Source organism: Drosophila ficusphila, unplaced genomic scaffold (assembly GCF_018152265.1).
Source record: "Drosophila ficusphila isolate 14025-0441.05 unplaced genomic scaffold, ASM1815226v1 contig_286, whole genome shotgun sequence".
NCBI lineage: Eukaryota > Metazoa > Arthropoda > Insecta > Diptera > Drosophilidae > Drosophila > Drosophila ficusphila.
In genome coordinates, this window is record NW_025064189.1 from 7774514 (window position 1) to 7793424 (window position 18911).

An 18911-nucleotide genomic window follows, 5' to 3' on the forward strand; every position below is an offset into this window, starting at 1 on the left:
CCAGACAGCCGAAACCCAAACAAAGGAAACAAGTTATTGCAGTTTAACCTAACCCACTCCGAAGTATAATTAAATTAGCTTATTGCGATAGGGAAGCGATCGATGATTATATGCAAAGCGGATAAGCCAGAAAAACTAAAAACAGAAAAAGAAAACTGAAATTGAAAACAAGTATTTGGTGATATTATTTAGAGTGCGCTTTATGTTTACGTTAAATGCTAAGCGAGACAAGTGCTTAAAACCCAAACTCTCTACTCAAAGTACGATCTTGTGGATCCGAGGATGCTACACTATATGCTTTATGCGCTTTGCAGGCTGCATTTAAGGTCTTATTCTCTCTATATCCCGCTTTATTATCAAAGCCCGCCCAATAAAATATATATATGCAAGTCTGTATATATGAGAAAATGATTGAAAAACCATCTCTCTCTATAATTATTTAAGCTTGAAATTTTTTATACTGTTGTTTATTTAACTCGTACTCGTAACAATGGCGCATTACTTCAGCAAGGCAACCAAGGAAACGTCTTTTACATATTATTTTTAAAAATTAATTTATAAATTTTAATTATTTGGTACATATAAAACGATGCGAGCGAAAGTGAATTTTTGTAAGCGACGGCATTGATACATTGATATATTGATAATGAAGTGCAAGAGTAATAAATGTGTGTATTTATTAAAAGTTACCATATAAAGCAAAGCTCTTATTTTGGTATTGGGAATCGAAACTGAATTCGGATATTTAACAATATTTTGTTTCAAGTATAAAACAAAATAGTTTTCTAATAAAAAAGCAACTTCAATTTTATTTTACTTAAAATATGAGTACAATAAATAGTATTTATTAAATGCAATCATTCAAGCCAATCACTAAGTAAAATCTGATTAACATCGGTCCTCATACCTAATATACTGTATATATAGTGTTTTATCTTTATTTTAGCGTAAATGCTATGATTTATTTCCTACAATTATCGTATCATACAAAGCGTGTCTCGCAACTATTCAGACTCCACACAAATTCTAATTAGAACCGAAACTGGGTCTACTATAACTATCGTAACGCAAACTGCTTATCAGCCCTATATTCTCGAGTAATATACGGCACGGCACGGCAATAGCTGGCTCGTCAGGCTTATCCAAGTGCAGCTTTTATATTTGAGCTAAGATTCAGTTCATCCAGTTGGTGGGCGGGGGTTGGCGTGGCTACGATGGCGAAGCTTTCATGGATAGCACCCAATCGTTAAAAACATTCCGGCAATGGATGACCACGCACTCGTTGCTGCAGTACTCGTCCTCCCAGTCCGGATTAATAATGGCCGGCTTGTTGCACTGTTCCCGGGTACACTTCTGCACCCTTGCCGCCTCAGTCAGCAGTTGAATCTGGTCGGGTGGCGGTTGTTGGGTAATTAATAACTGCTCTGGCTGCTCGACAACTTCCGCCTTGGGTGTCACTATTGGAGGTGGAATAACAGCAGCCATTTGTGGCTGAGGCGGGACTAAGACTGAAGGAACTTCCATTTCCGATGTCGCCTCCGATTCAGACAGCTGGTGCCGATAGTCCCGCATTAAGCGCACATAGTCACGCTTTTCTTGCTCGTGTCGCTGGTTGTATACGTTCTTTTGTGTCTCGTCCAGAGAATCCCACATGGTCTGCACTATTACCTGCATTTGCTCTAATGAACAGGAGGGATTCTGCTGTTTGATTGCGGTTACGGTGTCACGGAAAAACAAAGCAAAGGGGGCTAGAGGTTTGGGAGGTGCCTGTGCAATCGACTGCGGTTCCGGTTGGGCCAGCAAGCTCTGGACTCCGATTCCTCCTGCGTCTCCATATGTGTCGCAATCCTCCTCGTTATCGTCGTTCAACATGGATTGATCCAAGCTAAGCATTCTCCGCGACTGCAAGAAAGAACGAAAGAGAAGGTATACAGTTGTTAATATTATATTATGCCTTGTAACTAGAGAGCTCACTAGAAACTTCTTCATCCCAATCACAAAGTGAGCAACTAAACTAATGTACAAATCGTTCGCCCAAGCCCAGTTCAGTTGGACGGGGGAAAGAGGGCGCTGCTGATTGTGCGGCAGTGTGTGCGTGCCGTTCGCTGATAAGAAGCTGACGCGGCGATAACCCATTGGATAGGGAAGAGGGGGAATGGGGGCGGTCTGGCATGGAGTAGCTCCTCCAGCTGTCCGCCAGCAAACAAACAACAAGAACCCAACAACCCGCCGATTCCGATCTCCCCCTCGCTTATTATAAAACCATTATGGCATCGATGAAATGCAATTAAGTTGGGCGGTCGACTGTGGCTCCCAAAAAAAAAAAAAGCAGACAAGTGTACATGTGCCCAATTGGTTTCCGCTGCTCCTCCAAATTCTGGATGGGTTTGCCCTGCTTCACTTACGGATTGGCTAGGAATCTCTGCCGGCGTGTCGTTTAACTCGAACACTTCGTCGCCGAAAGAGGGGGCGTGGAACTGATTCATCACGACGCCTCCTGCAATTCTCCTAGGCTTATTTACCAAAATATTAAACAATTTTAGAGGTATTATTATCGTGTCGGCTTAATTAGTGTGACCGCAGCCGGAAATTGGGTAAATGGAAGGAGGAGAGCATTTTCCAACACTGATTTGTGACTGGTTCCGGGTCAAAATAACTGCTGCAAAATAAACGTTTTAATTTTAAAATAATAGATCACTATTACTTTAATTTTAATATTTAAATTAGATTGCTCTCCTCCTTTAATATAGAAATGGTTTATGTACAGTTGAACTATTTGGTTCAGTTCCGGTTCCGTTTTTGAAGTGCAGTTACAAAAAAGTCCAGGTCACTGAGTTCTAAATCGAAATTTTTTAACTAAAAAAAATTCGATGTGTAAATACTAGTACTAAATTGTTTTTCGGATATAGATCATACAAATTTACGCATGAGTAGGGTGTACAAAATGGCTTGGAGCGGCGTTAGGATGTTTCTGAAGCTCACATCACAACGTTGTCAACTTATAAGTTTGGGATCCAAAACCGAGGTACCCGGAGGTCCAGGGCCAGGAATCTTCGAGTCTGACGTTCTAGCGAGTAAATCAAATGCCAGTCACATGGAGAACCTGTTCACTAAGTGGATCGAGGACAATAACGCAATTCATGAAGTAAGTTACCGCAGCAAGTTATATGCTAAATGATTTCCTAAATATAATTTTTGATTAGTCCTGGCAGCGTTTCTTTAAGGACTTAGTTGGAGATACGGCCATGACCACTCCCCTGCAATACGATCCCAATCCCAATCCGAATTCTATACAAAGTTTTAACAAGCATCTTGGAAATGGCTTTAATATTTCTTCGCCTTCTGAAAGAGTCGCAACCTCACCCGAAAAACTTAAGCAGACCAAAAAGAATGGAACGAAAACCGGAGATCCGCATTCAGATAAGGAAATTATTTTAATGATTTTTCCATTTTCAGAATGTTTATTTCTTTGCATAATAATTTAAAACCGTTGTAGTTGAAAGTGTAGTTTATTTGCAGATTGGATCCGGTTCTCCAGTGGCAAGGCACTCGAATTACATATCGAAAGGATCTTCAGTGCCTGTGATGAGGACGAACCTTCCTCCGGCACTGGAGAACCTGTCGAACACTTCGCAGCCTACAAGTGATCAGAATGATTTAAATACTTGCGTGACCTGTCCTCAAAAAAGTGATATCAATTTACTTTCACATTCACCGGAAATCCGGACATCTGGATTATACGACCAGAATGCGCCATCATCTTCCAAAACGGGATTCAACAAATACGGAAACTGTTTGCCGAATACCAGAATTCCTGGTTCTGTCTTAACAAACAAATTAGAAGTAAATGAATTTTTTAAAAAACCATTTAGAAGTATTTCCCAAATAAAGGAACCAAACGAGCCTGAAAAGCTGTTAATCTCAGCAGGAAACCTAACGCGATCCAGAAGAATGGGAAATTCGCGTAACAACTTCAAAACGAAATATGGATCGTTCAATAAGTTTATGAAATGTTGGGGAATTAAACCAGAAATTTATATAAGACCTCGTTCAAAAGCCAATTCTAAGAAAAAAACTATTGTGAACTTTAAAAGTTATTACGAAAAGAGCCTGAAACAAGGAAAGGGAAAAGTTGGGAATTCCACAAAAAAATCAACAAATAAAATACCTTTAGATTCGAAAGAAGAAAAATCAAAGCAGGAACCAAGCCAACTCACCAAATGTAATCTTGATAAAGACGAGAAAGATAATACAAAGTTGAAGGCTACCGAACGACCAAGTAAGACTTTTAAAGACTTGACTGACAATATGGATTCAGAAAAAACCAAGGAAGGCAGTAATGAAAGTAAACCAAATCAAAAGCCAGCAGTTTACAAAGCAACGGTTAGAATTTTTATACCTCAGCCAAAAGAAAACCCAAAAGCTGATAATAAACCAAAATCATCTGCAAAATCCGAAAGCACCAACTCAAAAAAACCTGTACCCGAAAAATTTAAATCTCTAAGGGTTTCGAGTGCCGAGAAAAATGATCTTAAGAAGCTGGTCTACAATAATTTAGAGAAATCGTTGATATATGCAGACGAATTAACACTTAAAAGTTTGATAAAGCCAACACCAGACTCTTGAAATTTAATCTCTGATTTTGAATATAGCTCCATAAAAACGTATTTGGAACCCAAGAATTTATTGCTTTGGACTAGCATCTGATCGATCGAATCCCAGCATGTCTGGCAAAAATTGACTCACCTGCTTAAGTTGACGTACCACTCGGCCTTTAGACTCAAAACACATTTCGACCTTCAGTTGCTCAAATTCAAAATTCAAAAGTTACTGGAAGAAAATGAACCAGTGTCGGCTGAGGGGCCTTGTGCAGATGAGGAGGGAACTGGCCCTCGGTCTTCTGGGCTCTAAGCACCACGTCTTGGCCCAGTTTGCCCTGCGAGGTATTCAGACAACCTCTCCGTTGGGGGGTACCCAGGATATGGACTCCTTCGCCAGTGGCTGCAGTGCCGCCTACATCGAGGGTCTGTACAACAAGTGGAAGAACAACCCCAAGTCCGTGGATCAGGTAAGATCCCGTCATCTTTATATTTAAAGAGTGTTTGGATTATCTGAAGTATTTATGATTTAACAAAACTTTTATTTAAATAAATCCTTTGCTAGTCCTGGGATGACCTCTTCAACGGGAACGAGCGGCCAGTCTCGAAGGGAATTCCGATTCAGAGTTCCCACTCCCGGAAGTACAGACGTCCCCCGGTGGAAAGGACAGCTGTCAAGGCCCGATCGGGTGAGAGAACCGCATCTGGCGGAGCATCTCCCGCTCCTGCCCCGCCTCCCAGCGACTGGAAGAACATCGATGATCACCACGCGATCCAGGCGATCATTCGGGCCTATCAATCGCGTGGTCATCTGGCCGCTGACCTGGATCCCTTGGGAATTGTCGGGCCGCAGAAAGGGGCCTCCGTAGATGGCACCGAACGACAAGCCACCAAGGAGGTGCTTAGGCAGCACTATTCCTACATATTTGGTAAGAAGTTGGTCAGCCAGAGAGTATCTTTGAGATCAATTAACTTGTTGCCCTGCAGGTGATCTCAATGCCACGTTCAAGTTGCCTTCATCCACAATGATTGGAGGCGACGAGGAGTTTTTGCCACTCAGGTGGGTTTTATAATTATCTTTTTTATGGATTGTTTTAACTTTTCTGCCATCAGGGAAATCCTGGACCGCTTGGAGCGCATTTACTGCGGCCACATAGGAGTGGAGTACATGCAGATAACCTCGCTGACCAAGACCACTTGGATCCGCGACCGATTCGAGAAGCCGGGAGGCTTGGACCTGTCCAAGGACGAGAAGAAACTAATCCTGGAGCGTCTGACCCGCTCGACGGGCTTCGAGAACTTCCTGGCCAAGAAATTTTCATCGGAGAAACGGTTTGGCTTGGAGGGCTGCGACATCATGATACCCACAATGAAGGAGGTGGTGGATCGCTCGACCAACACGGGCGTGGAGTCCATATTTATAGGTATTATTATTAATAATAATGATTTTCAGAACTCTTCCTGATTCGTTTTTATCTCAAGGAATGGCGCATCGTGGACGACTGAATGTTCTGGCCAATGTCTGTAGGAAACCCATTTCCGACATCCTGTCGCAGTTCCACGGCCTGCAGGCCACAGACTCTGGTTCCGGAGATGTGAAATACCATTTGGGCGTTTTCCAGGAGCGCCTCAACCGGCAGACCAACCGGATGGTGCGCATCACCGTGGTGGCCAATCCATCCCACTTGGAGCACGTTAACCCTGTGCTGCTGGGAAAGGCACGAGCGGAGATGTTCCAACGCGGCGACGTCTGCGGCAAGCGGGTGCTGCCCATCATCATCCACGGCGACGCCTCCTTCTGCGGACAGGGCGTTGTCTTCGAGTCGATGCACCTCTCGGACCTGCCCAACTACACCACCTACGGCACCATTCACATTGTGAGCAACAACCAGGTGGGCTTCACCACCGATCCCCGGTTCTCCCGATCCTCGCGCTACTGCACGGATGTGGCCAAAGTGGTGGCTGCCCCGATCCTCCACGTGAATGCCGACGATCCGGAGGCATGCATCCAGTGCGCCCGCATCGCAGCCGACTATCGGGCCACATTTAAGAAGGATGTGGTCATCGATTTGGTGGGCTATCGCCGCAACGGTCACAACGAGGCGGATGAGCCCATGTTCACCCAACCGCTGATGTACCAGCGCATCCGAAAACTGAAGCCCTGTCTGCAGCTCTACGCCGAAAAGCTGATCAAGGAGGGCGTGGTCACGGACAGCGAGTTCAAGGCCATGGTGGCCAACTACGACAAGATCTGCGAGGAAGCGTGGAAGGAGTCCAAGGAAGTCAAGTCCATAAAGGTAAGAAAGATGAAGGATTAAATATTGGCTGAGTTTGACTGGTTATCATTTGCAGTACTCCTCCTGGATCGACTCGCCCTGGCCGGGATTCTTTGAGGGACGCGATCGGTTGGAGTTGTGTCCCACCGGCATCAGCACCGACACCCTGAAGACCATCGGGGAGATCTTCTCCAGTCCTCCGCCACCAGAGCACAAATTTGAGATGCACAAGTGAGTTGCACTAAAGATTATATACCTATTTATTTTATTTATATATTAAAATCTTATAACTGTTATAATCCCTTTACATCCTTTTTAGGGGCATCCACCGCATCCTGGCGCTGCGCAAGCAGATGGTGCAGGACAAGGTGGCTGACTGGTCGCTCGGCGAGGCCTTCGCCTTTGGCTCCCTGCTGAAGGAGGGCATCCACGTTCGGTTGTCCGGCCAGGATGTGGAGCGCGGCACCTTCTCGCACAGGCACCATGTGCTCCATCACCAAACGGCCGACAAGGTGGTGTACATCGCCCTGGACCACCTGTATCCCGACCAGGCGCCCTACTCAGTGTCCAACAGCTCGCTGTCGGAGTGCGCGGTGCTGGGCTTCGAGCACGGCTACTCCATGGCCAGTCCCCATGCGCTGGTCATTTGGGAGGGCCAGTTCGGCGACTTCTGCAACACGGCGCAGTGCATCATTGACACCTTCATCGCCAGCGGCGAGGCCAAGTGGGTGCGCCAGTCGGGAGTGGTGCTCCTGCTGCCGCACAGCATGGAGGGCATGGGTCCAGAGCACTCCTCCGGTCGCATGGAGCGCTTCCTCCAGATGAGCGACGATGATCCAGACGTCTATCCGGACACCTGCGATGCCGACTTCGTTGCCCGCCAGCTGATGAACGTTAACTGGATTGTCACGAACTTCTCCACGCCCGCGAATCTCTTCCACGGACTCCGCCGCCAGGTGAAAATGGGCTTCCGCAAGCCGCTGATCAACTTCTCGCCCAAGTCGCTGCTGCGCCATCCGCTGGCCAGGAGTCCCTTCAAGGACTTCAACGAGTGCAGCTGCTTCCAGAGGATCATTCCCGATAAGGGACCCGCCGGCAAGCAGCCCGAGTGCGTTAAGAAGTTGGTCTTTTGCTCGGGTAAGGTGTACTACGATCTCGTCAAGGAGCGCGATGATCACGAGCAGGTGGAAACGGTGGCTCTTGTGAGGGTGGAACAGGTGAGTTGTGATGGGTCATCATAGATCTATAAAATTGTCGGCTTATCAGGTGATATTACTGGCACTGGTTAGTTCCTTTATAATAATAGTAATAATAATAATAATTATAATCTTAAATCTAATCCCCTTTATCTCTTTATTCAGCTGTGTCCCTTCCCGTACGATCTGATCACCGAGCAGCTGAAGCTGTATCCCAAGGCTGAGCTGCTGTGGGCCCAGGAGGAGCACAAGAACATGGGTGGCTGGTTCTACGTGCAACCAAGATTCGACACCGCGCTGCTCAAGAACGAAAACGAAACGTAAGTCGAACGAACATCTAAATGCCAAGGTACAATGCCTTGAGCCTTGAGCTACTCCCCTCCTGGGTGATTCAATTCAGGTGCGATTATCGTTGACGCACCTTCAAAGTGTCAATCGGTGTTGGTGACGACTTCTTGGGACATCTCACGTATCGCTTGACACCCCCGAGCAACAATTCCCAGATCCGTAAAATGGTCGCCGTGTGACGCCATCTTTGGCGCTCTTGGTGATCGGGACAGCGATGATAATATCCAAGCCAAAAGCATGCCAACAGCAGAGGTTTTGGGATTTTCGGTTTAATTGTTGTTTCTTCTGATACCTGGCATTTCTTGGGGAGAGAGGTATATATGCTTAATGGCCATGATGACAGCCTCTTGAAATTTATAGCCACTAAACAGAAAGATTCAAAGAGCAGAGGGTCGAAATACGTGTTAAAATATATTGGGCAAAATTCATTGTTGGTTTTCCCTTCTGCAAATAATAGTTATTACTTGCTATGTTTATATGTACATATATTACGTATACAACAAAGTATAAATAACAACAAAGATAATACGTTAATTAAAAATCTCAATCAGGTATAAATATCTATTAATCAGTGTCACTTGTTACTATTTGCTGGTGACTTTGTTTCTTTTTTATTTTTGATCAGACATGTGCCAAGTGAATTTGAGAAGGTTGTTCTGCCCTAAAGATTTACAAACGTGTGGACTGTTTCTGTAAACATTGCCAAATACTTTGTTGTTTGTTCTTCGGGTGGCGAGTGAACGTGTAACGCACTTGGCCTCGTCAGAGTTCACGTGGCGCCCCCGAAAAGTTCATTTCCTGAATTTATATTTAGTGCAGGAGGATTGAGGTGGTTCCTCCGCATTGTTACTATAATAACTAAGGGGTTAGTAAGCAATCAGAAATGCGGGTTCATGCTACTGTCCCTCCGAAACGATTAATTGCCGCCAGCCCCGAAGGCCCCAATAATTTGTTGAATTTGGCAACTGCGTTGTTAGTAATTGGCCGGTCCGAATGGCCTCGTTGCAGAGCGCCGACAGCCATGTCGATGTTGGACATCGCATTGTATTTACAGCCAGAGAACTGGCGCAAGGAACTTGGCACAGATTCGCACAGATTTGATACCGAAACACTTTCCCCGATCCTCACCATCCGCCTCGTAGAGGCTCCTATGATATTTGGCTAGATATCTCGCCTCTCCACAACAGTTTTCGGTTTTATTCGCATCTCGGACCCAACAATGCTCCCTAATAACGCCCATTGTCGCGCTAGATTTCTGCTCTGATTTATGGAAAACAATATTGCCTCCCCAACGTGAATATTTTTGGGGAAATTTTCAAAAAAATATATTATGTTTGAGAGAGATATATGTGATATCATGTGTAACCGCGAGGACTCTCCTCTGCACTTGAAATCTTTGATGTTGGTGCTGCGGATGCTGTGGTCTTCAGAAGTGTTTCCAACTATCGCCCAACTCAAAATACCGAGCATACAAAATAAAATGCTTTGTTTTTCAATTGCTTTTCTGCAAATATGTAGCTGCACTGGAAAAATTTGCGATGAATAGATAATACTTCTAAAAATCTTTTCCATACTTAAAAAGACAGAATATTTTTCTTTTTTTAAATTATTTTAGAATATAATAAAATGTCATTTAATTGATGGTAGAAATTATTTATCAGTTTGATTGATTAATTTATTAAAAATGGTTTTAAATCACTTGTAATAACTTGACATATTCAAATTACCTTTAAATGATTGAGGAAAGCAAATGTGGCTCGTCTGATTAAATCCTTTGTTTACCTTTTGCCATAATTTATGTGACACTCCCCTGACAAAAGGCATGAATTATGAATTTTTCCTGTGTACCCGCTACCAGACAGACATACATAATGTCTTGATCGCACACACAATAGATATATAAAGTACTCGACTCGGCGGTTGCCAGCCCCGAAAATTGAATGAAAATCCCGCCAGAGGCCTTAGGAATGTAGCATATTCTATAATACTATATGGTGGCATGCCTCATTCCCCTGCGCTATATGTTATGTTTATGGCTGGCATGTGTGTTTTTCCCGATTTTCTTTGTTGTTTTTGTCAGCGTGAATTAAAATCTCTGGTAATTGCGAGAAATTTTTGCGCCAGGAATTCCGAAAGCGCCGAACCGAACGCCTTGACAATCAATTATGAGAAATGTCCGATGATCTTGGTCGGAATGTTTTTTGCTATTCTCTGTTTTCTGCTCTACAAACATATGAGCAGATATATATACGATATATCTAATGCAGGCCGATGCACGGCAAAGCCCGCCAAAGTTTTATTAATGGCACGCATTTCTCTGTTGTCCACATCTGGGGCATATTATCTTGGGGCTAAAACCGACATTGACGGAGTGGTTGGATATTATTTTATTCAGCTGATTGCTGATTGCTGATTGAGTTGTTTTTCTGGCCATAAAGGTTCCCCCGGTTTATTGTTCATTCATCAGCGGGTTTTCTTTATAAATAACCCCGAAAACAACAAGATTGGCAAGTGGGGGAGGCAATCATCAATCGCCGGATGGCGAAAGCTTCGGAATAAACAGATTCATAAAAGTTTTATGAGTAATTGGCTTTAGAACAGACCAAAAATAGAACGCCCTCGCATTACTGAAATATTTTGAGCTTTATTTAAACATTAAATAGCTTGTTTATAATTACACATACAGAGTACTTAAGATGTAAACGAAAGGCCTGGAATAAGTTACGCTAAACACTAGGATAACACTAAGCCACTAACTATAGTAGTCTATGTACACTCGAACTAATCTTTTACGAACGAATCACTATAACATAACTGAATGTCGAATTGAGATCCTTAAAAAATTACCTCGCATGGCGGACAATTTTTTAATTCCACTCAAAGATGGCCGGACACACTGGACACCACTGGATGGGATGGTGTTGTTTTTGGATTATTTGCTTTGACTTTTGGATGAGATGTAGATGTAGGCAATGCCTACACCATGTTCCATATGCTGTAGCTGGCCGCCCGTCGCTCCTCCTCGGCCACCTGTTCGTAATCGATCTCCAGATACTCCTTGCCCCCGAATCGCACCTTCCGCCCGGTGTACTTCTTGATGTAGCTGACGTGGGCGGGCACCTCCTTGCCCTCGATCTCCAGCTTGTACGATATGCTGGTGATCCTCTCGAGCACTCGTCCCCGCTTCCAGCGCACCTGGGTCTTGCGATAGCGTTCCGCATAGAGCACCAAGTCCCCGATCTTGTATTCCCTTATGTGGATGCAGGACTTGAGGGCTTTCAGTGGCTCCGGCTCCTCCTCGGGCGACTTGGAGTCCTCCTCGTCGTCTGTTACGTAGGCGATGGCTTTCTCGATGGTCTCCACCTCGGGAATGGCGGGCTCCTCCGGTTCCGGTTGCAGGAAGAAGGTATCGCCCACCGAGAGACGTCGCTTCTGCCTCTTGATGATCACCTTCTTTTTGATCTTGCGCGGTTTCTTCGGCACTGGCGCAGGATCAGCTGAAGGTTCCTCTTCGGCTACGATTTCCTCAACTTCATTTTCAGCTGGTTGAGATCCCTCCAAAGGAGTGGCTTCCTCTGGCTTTAGAGCCTCCTCTGTCTTTGGGGTAGGTGGCTCCTTCTTTGCTTCTTCCTTCGGCTTAACCTGCTTTTTGGGCGGCGTGAGTTTGTTGATCCTGGAGGACAGCTCATTGATCTTGTTCTTGTCGCGAAGGATGTTGCTCAGCTTGACGTTGGAGTCCGGTTGCTTCTCCGGCTGCTTCTCCGGCTCCTGCTTGTCTATGGAATTCTTGCGCACCAGCTTCTTCACAAGATGCACAGCCTTCTTCTTGACCAGCGGCTCTTGGTTCTGATTCTGATTCTTGGCCACATCGATCGACGGATCGACCGTTTCGATCTTGACGGGTTGCACCGGACCGGCGAGTACTTTCAGCTCCGGCATTGTGGATAGACTGACGCCGGACGGCGCCTGTTCTCCGGCTTTTGTAGCTTCGACAACGGCGGACGACTCTTGGTGCTCCGATGACTCTGGCGATGACTCTTCGTGCCTCAATGTCGCTGCTATTTGCGGCGCAATGTCAGCGCCGATGGCCACCTGTTGCGGCGTCGCTAGCACCTGTGTCTCCTGCTGATTGATGCGTTCTCTAGACTCGGCCAATGGCTGATCTTCTTGTGGCACCACCAGCACCGTTTCACCGACCAACTCCGCAAGTTTCAGGCTGGCGCGTCTGCTTCGATCGCCCGCTGGCGTTTGATTGCAATTAGTAGAATCGCCATCGATTGCTGATGTTGCTGCTGCTGTTGCTGCTGTTGCTGTTGCTGCTGTTGCTGCTGGTGTTGCTGTTGTCGCTGCAACTGTTGCTGCTTCTGTCGCCTCTCCTTGGCCACTTTTGGCAGCGGGCAACTTGGCTGGCACCGCTGTGACCTCTGGCGCAGCCAATTGCTCCTCGGCTATCGAAGATTCTTTTGTTGTCGATGATGTTGCTCTTGGGGCTGTGGATAATGTAGATGTTGCTGCTGCTGCTGCTGCCACTGTGTCGCCCATTAATTTCAGCTTCTTCTTGCGCTTGACAATCGCCTCCGAGTCGGAGGGTCGCCGCTGAGTAATCAGTGCATCGCTCTGCTCGACGGCCGGCTCCACCTTGATCTTGGATGGTTCCACCGCGGCGATCGAGGCGCGTCGCGGGTTCTTCACCTTCACGATGACTTTCTTCTTGATCTTGGACGCTGGCTGCTGCGATGCGGCTGACTCATCTGGCGATGGTACTCCGACGGCCAGGGAGTCCAATTGATTGCTCTCGGATACATCGGATATATCATTGGTGGTTTTTTCTTTAGGTTCTACAGATTTAGATTCCTCAGGAGCTGATTTCTTTAAAGTTGGTTTCTCGATGTTTGCTTTATGGGGTGTAGCTCCCTTATGGGATTCCTTTTTTATAGTTTCCTCCTTAATAGTTTCCTCCTTATGAGTTCCGTTCTGTGGAACCAATTCCCGGGAAACTTCTTCCTTAGAAATTACCTCATTGGGAGCGATCTCCTTGGCAGCTGCTTCCTTTACTGACTTTGATTTGAGTTCACTCTGCACCTTAGCCAGAAACTCTATTTTGGCCTGCTTCTTGCTTTTCTCAGGTGATTTGATTTGTTCAGCTGTCTTTGGCAGTTCTCCATTTATTTTAGGTGGCTCCAGCTTAGCCTCTTTAACTTCGTGATCTTCACATTCCTTGTGAAGTGACTTTGTATCTTTGTTATTGATTTCATCATCTTTCTTATCTGTTAATGTAGGTTTTTCCTTCAGATCCTGGGCATTATTTAAATCATTTGATTGTTTAGCTCCATCCAAATTGTCCTGATTATTGGCTACCACTTTTGCAAGAGTTTCCGTTTCTTCAGTTTTAACTACAGAATGCTCAGGTTTTTCAATAGTTTTGTTTTCCTTGGTTGCATCATTTTTGCTCTCCTGACTTTCAGGAACAGGTGACACCACCTCTCTAGCAAAAGGTGTTTGCTCTCGCTGCACCTTGGTTTCTCTATCAATCTTCAGTGTATCCTTTTCTTCCCTTTTATCTTGATTATTTTCTTTATCTTTGGTAGCATTTTCTTGGCTTTCTCCAGCTTGTTCCTTTTCCTCCTCCGCCTCATCGAAGTAACTGCGACGACGAACTTTCTTTACGAAGCGAAAGGACACGGGAGCAGCTTCAGCTACTTGTGGCTGTTCCACAGATGCAGACTCCGCCTCAGATTCCGTGCTGTACTGCTTGAGCACTCCCTTGACCTCGCTTAGTGCCCCGGATATCCTTGCCTTGAGCTTGTTCAGCCTTTCGATCGCATCCTCCGGCTTCTCCTCCACGGAGTCCTGCGAACGCACTCTTCTTTGGCGGCGCAAACGCGTTCTCTCCGGCAACAAGGAGTCCGCATCGATGGAGATGCTGTCGCGACTGATCGAGCTGCGTTTCAGGTCGCCCAGTAGAGGTGCATGATGAGGGGGAGTGAGGAGCAGGAGTTGCCTCCACATTACGTATACGACTCGTGGCACTCAATCTGCTGACTGGCGACTCTGTTTGCGGACTTCTGCTGGGCAGCGATGGACTCGCACTCTTCAGCTCGTATTTCATCTCGCTAATTGGTATTTCTAGGCTGCTGGTGGTATTGTTATTGTCATCCAGTTCCGTCGGCTGATCGAGTTGCTCGGCGGGATAAACGTCAACCGTTTCTGTCTCCCGCTCCTCGCTGACTTTGCTCACGGTCATGTCCGCTCCGGCGGGCGCCTCGCTCCAAAGATTACCCGTCCTTTCCGGCTGTCCGCAGATCGATTCGATGGCTTCGGTCAAAAGGTCGAGCAGCTCCCAGTCCAAATCCCACTCCCGATCCCAGTTGAGCAAGGGGCTCTCGGCGAGAAAAGCGCGCACGGAACTCTTTAGTAATTCTATATTTGGCAGGGTTCGATTTGGTGGGTTGAGATTCGGATTCGGATACGGATTCGGATACGGATTCGGATACGGATTGCGCTCACGGGTCAACTGGCGACCGAGATTCACGTCCACTTGCTCTGGCGACGATTCGCGGGCGTCTGAGAGATCGCCGGACCGCTGGTGGTTGCTAATGCCATTCCTATAGCCAAAGCTATAGCTATTCCGATTCCGATTTAGCCCATCTACTCGTATTGTCTGCTCCCTGGCCAAACATATTGACTGCCGCTCGATCTGCCGCTCCCGATCTCTCATATTCGCCTCGTTATGATCTTCGGCCTTCTCTAATTTGCTTTGCTCACATATTTCGCGTTTATTTTTGGCCACATCCATGGCGTCGTCGTTGATTTTGTGGTCGTCGTTTCGTCGCTTCTGATTCTGCTTCTGCTTCTGGCCGAAGGCGTCATTAAGATTTTCCGCCTGTTGATGCTCGATTTCCCTTGCCACGTTCAAGTTTAATGCTTCTTCCTCGGCCTCGAGTTCATTATCAAACACCTTATGTGCATGTATATCGCTGTCGCTGTTTATTTCTGTGACTTTGTCGAGCTGCGTCATTGTTGTTGGAGGTGGTGGTGTTTTTGGGGGTGGAAATCTTGGGATGGATCCATCTTGAGACGGCGGCACTGCTCGATAATTGGGAAAGCTAACAAATTGGTTTTTAATTATGGGAAATTCCTGGGGCGTCTGATCGGCCGGTGAGCTGGCCGGTTGCCCGCGGCGGGTCATGGTGGTGCTCATTTCTGGGAAGGCGCCGTCCGAATTCTTTCGCGGCAGTTGCAGCAGCTGGGGAAAATTGCGGTGCCACGGGGCGTATACTTGTTGTAGCGGGAAGCTAATCGGGCACGGTGCGTATACTTGATGTGGGGTAAACAGTTGTTGGGTTTCTTTTTGTTGCAGATCACCTGAATAAGATGGAAACCCTTGGTTTACTCTTAAATTCTGTTGCACAGGGAACTTTCCTGCCAGCAGTGGTTGCGAATATGGATGAAATATTCCCTTATTCCTGCTTAGTTCCGCGTGATTCATGGGGTAGCTGCTGTGCAAAGAGTTTCCTTGGCCAACCGGAAATCGCCCTGCCACATCCAACACTTCCGGCGCCGCTTTTGGCCAACAAAACACGGCTGAGTCATCGGCATTCTGATTTACGACGCCATCAACAAGCCGTTGCGAATTATGAATATTATTAGCTGCTGTCTGCGACATGAATGGCGTATAATTCCCTCCCTGTTCCTCCTGCGAATCCGCCTGCTGAGTGGCCATCATCTTGTGGGCGTAACCGTGGGATCTGCTCTCCTGCTGACCTATTCTCGCGGTCAACACGCGACCTAATCGGGCTTTTATTCCTCGATCACACTCTCGACTATGCTTCACTCAACGCGTTGCATGCGAAACTGGCTGAAAGATCCGTTCCCTATGGCTGCAAATCGCTGGCAAGCCATCCGATCATTGATCAGTCTGCAATCTACAATCTATGTAATTGCAAATGAATTGTTTTGTTTAGATAGTGCATAAACCGCGAAGCATTGATGCCCTGCATATAAAAGAAATCCATTGCTATTTTTTCTACAAATACAAAATTACTAAGTAAACAGTAAAGAGCATTTTTTGAACCATATTCACATTTTGTCAAAGCGTAATAACAACAAATAACTTATTTAATTTTGTTTAGAGAAAATTATCAAATATATCTGAAAATTAAATACGTTTTTAGAAGCCCCTCGGTTATCTACAGGGCATATCAAATGTTGATAGATCTTGTAAGACAATAGAAATTGCAGCATGGTCAGAAGAGGTTGCGCGTGTTTCGGATGCCACGCAGACCGAGAAGCGCTCTTCTATAGTAGTAGACGTCCTCTTATATATATTTAGCGGCCACTATATAGACCGAATAAATATGTCAGCTTGCCAAATTGCTTTTTTGCAGGCCACAAAAAGAACGATAGGCAGAGAGCCCGAATAAAAATCAGTTCGCGTCGCCGCCCACCGCCAATGCTTTTGTTTAAATAGACCAAAGAGGTCTGGGTGTCGGGGAAGAATAGGAATACTGGGTGCTTCTTAACAAATTCTAATGCCAAACTTTTTCCCATCTCAGCCGCTGTGTATCCTACCATGGGCGACCGCCCAGCTCCTCGCCAGCCACGGGCAACAAGGTGCAGCACTACAGCGAGTACGCGGCCATCATAAAGAGCATCTTTGGGGAGTTGACACCGGAGAACAAAAAGCGGCTAGAGGCGAAGGTTAAGGAGCAGCAGGAAAAGGCCAAGGCGGAGAGCCAGTCATCTCCACCAAAGGATGGTGCTGCGCCGCCAGCCACAGGTGCATCTGCAGGCAAAAAGAAGCAGCACCAGTCGACATCTTCAGGAATGGGTGGAGCTGCGCCTTCAGCAAAGAATGCACCTTCAAGCAAAAAGAGGCAGCAGGGTAATGACGAGGCATCTCCATCAATAGATGGTGCTTCGCCGACAGCTAGAAGTGCATCTTCAAGCAAAAAGAGGCAGCAAGATAAGACCGAACCGTACAGCACGTCGTCATCTCCATCAATGGTTGGTGCTTCGCCGCCAGCAAAGAGTGAATCTTTAAGGAAACAGAGGTCTGATTCGGCTCCATCTCCTGAAGCGTCAGCCGCTCAAAAAGCACCGATGAGTGTTAAACCTAGCTTGAACCCACGCAAACCTAGGCCGGGATCGGCTCCAGCTCCGCCTTCTTCCAAAGCTTCACCCGCTCGAGGTCCATCAAATACGGCTCCCTCTAAACCTCGTTTCGTTAAAATGGAACCTGAGCAAACACCATCCAGTGGCAGTAAGGCCCAGAAGAGTCCCGCGGAGAAGGACCCCAAGCCAACAAAACCAACGCCTTAGCTCAGGTTGTTAAAGTCAGAATCCTATATCAAAATCTCCGTTAACAGTATGCCTATAAAGTCCATCCAGTAATAAAAAGCCATAGTTACAGAAAGAATATACATATAAAACTTTACTCGTAATATCAACAACTTCAGGAGGACACTACTCCTCTGTCCTGGTTTCCTCAGTATTTCCAGAAGTTTGGGTTCTGCTCCATGCGTCGCTGGAAATTCGTATACCAGTTCTGGACGACGGAGAAAGGCACAAAGGTTTCGCTTGTGGAGGGCGGAATGTCCCTGGCTGCCACGCCAAAGCTGGAGGCATAGTTGAAGAAGTTCTCCAGCATTCGCTGGCCGAATTGCTTGTTGTCGTTGGCAGTGGACTATGATAAACGAGAACGGTGGTAAGGATTGAGAATTAATAAATAAAGCATGTAGTAAGTAAAATAAATGTAGTTTTAGGAAAAGTTTGAGCTAATGCATTTTATAATTAACATATGTATAATGATGATCTTTTATAAGCTATAAACAAAACAATAATTATAATTACCACAGCTGGCGTTTGTTGAGCAACCGTTAGCTCCGGTTCGAGAGACACTCCAATCTGGGCGATGTGGGAGATCTCCTGGCTGCCGAAGACCATTCCATGGGCCTGAGCCTCCAGCTCGTGGCTCTTTTTCAGCTGGGCGATCTTGAAGATGGCGGAGGGCTTGTTGTTGTTGATGTGACCCAGGTATTGCCATGTGGGCGCAGCGTTCGCGCCGGCCAGCTGAAGTATATTGCCGCCGACGTGCCTACGGGCAGGGGCGATAGGCCGGTGAGGAACACTACCAGGTAGTTGACGGATTCGATGTCGGGCACATTTACCAGCAGCTTGGTGCTGTCCACAGCTACAAAGTCCGATTGCGGCAGGCGTCCGGAGATAATTAAACCAAACATGGACATCTTTGAGCGATGGACTGTTCCAGAATTCAGATATGCCGGTTTTTGGATTGGTGATAAAAGTGAACTGCAAGAAATGAACAAGTTCGCACGGAGGGTAAATTTGTTTACTGGTTCCGATTTAAAAAGTTTGAAGCTCCAATATGAAATAAAAAATAATGCAATAAGCATAAATACAAAATAATTAAATTAAAAACCGGAACCCATTTACTTTTAAGCCACAATAATAGTGAACTAAAATCAAAACAA

At 46.2% G+C, this 18911-nt stretch overlaps 5 protein-coding genes across 7 annotated transcripts; 2 read left to right on the forward strand and 3 right to left on the reverse strand.

Moving 5' to 3' along the window:
* Window positions 1–390: 390 nt before the first annotated feature.
* On the reverse strand, window positions 391–2589 carry LOC108100264 (TOX high mobility group box family member 4). 2 transcript variants are annotated; one of them, XM_017204047.2, is made up of 2 exons: window positions 2406–2589; window positions 391–1902 (listed from the first exon to the last, which is right to left on the reverse strand). In XM_017204047.2, the coding sequence occupies exons 1-2, from the start codon at window positions 2484–2486 to the stop codon at window positions 1210–1212; spliced, it is 774 nt and encodes a 257-aa protein (XP_017059536.1). In that variant the 5' UTR covers window positions 2487–2589; the 3' UTR covers window positions 391–1209. The 2 variants fall into 2 exon arrangements, with proteins under 2 accessions (XP_017059536.1, XP_017059535.1); XM_017204046.2 differs by lacking the exon at window positions 2406–2589 and adding an exon at window positions 1975–2073.
* A 119-nt stretch (window positions 2590–2708) lies between these two features.
* Window positions 2709–4631, forward strand: LOC108100263. 2 transcript variants are annotated; one of them, XM_017204044.2, is made up of 3 exons: window positions 2709–3145; window positions 3204–3425; window positions 3520–4631. In XM_017204044.2, exons 1-3 carry the CDS (start codon window positions 2927–2929, stop codon window positions 4624–4626), a joined length of 1548 nt encoding a protein of 515 aa, XP_017059533.1. In that variant the 5' UTR covers window positions 2709–2926; the 3' UTR covers window positions 4627–4631. The 2 variants fall into 2 exon arrangements, with proteins under 2 accessions (XP_017059533.1, XP_017059534.1); XM_017204045.2 differs by having other exon boundaries at window positions 3204–3584.
* Window positions 4632–4730: 99 nt separating this feature from the next.
* Window positions 4731–17836, forward strand: LOC108100260 (2-oxoglutarate dehydrogenase, mitochondrial). Its single transcript, XM_017204037.2, has 9 exons — window positions 4731–5068; window positions 5164–5527; window positions 5586–5658; window positions 5712–6022; window positions 6081–6895; window positions 6951–7105; window positions 7194–8091; window positions 8236–8390; window positions 16974–17836. Exons 1-9 carry the CDS (start codon window positions 4841–4843, stop codon window positions 17737–17739), a joined length of 3765 nt encoding a protein of 1254 aa, XP_017059526.1. The 5' UTR covers window positions 4731–4840; the 3' UTR covers window positions 17740–17836.
* On the reverse strand, window positions 11043–16084 carry LOC108100259 (titin). Its single transcript, XM_017204036.2, is given in 2 exon segments — window positions 11043–14403; window positions 14405–16084. Coding segments are annotated over 2 exon segments (4689 nt in total). The 3' UTR covers window positions 11043–11394.
* On the reverse strand, window positions 17825–18888 carry LOC108100265 (protein OPI10 homolog). Its single transcript, XM_017204048.2, is given in 4 exon segments — window positions 17825–18103; window positions 18271–18482; window positions 18485–18729; window positions 18874–18888. Coding segments are annotated over 3 exon segments (591 nt in total). The 5' UTR covers window positions 18666–18729; window positions 18874–18888; the 3' UTR covers window positions 17825–17905.
* Window positions 18889–18911: the final 23 nt, after the last annotated feature.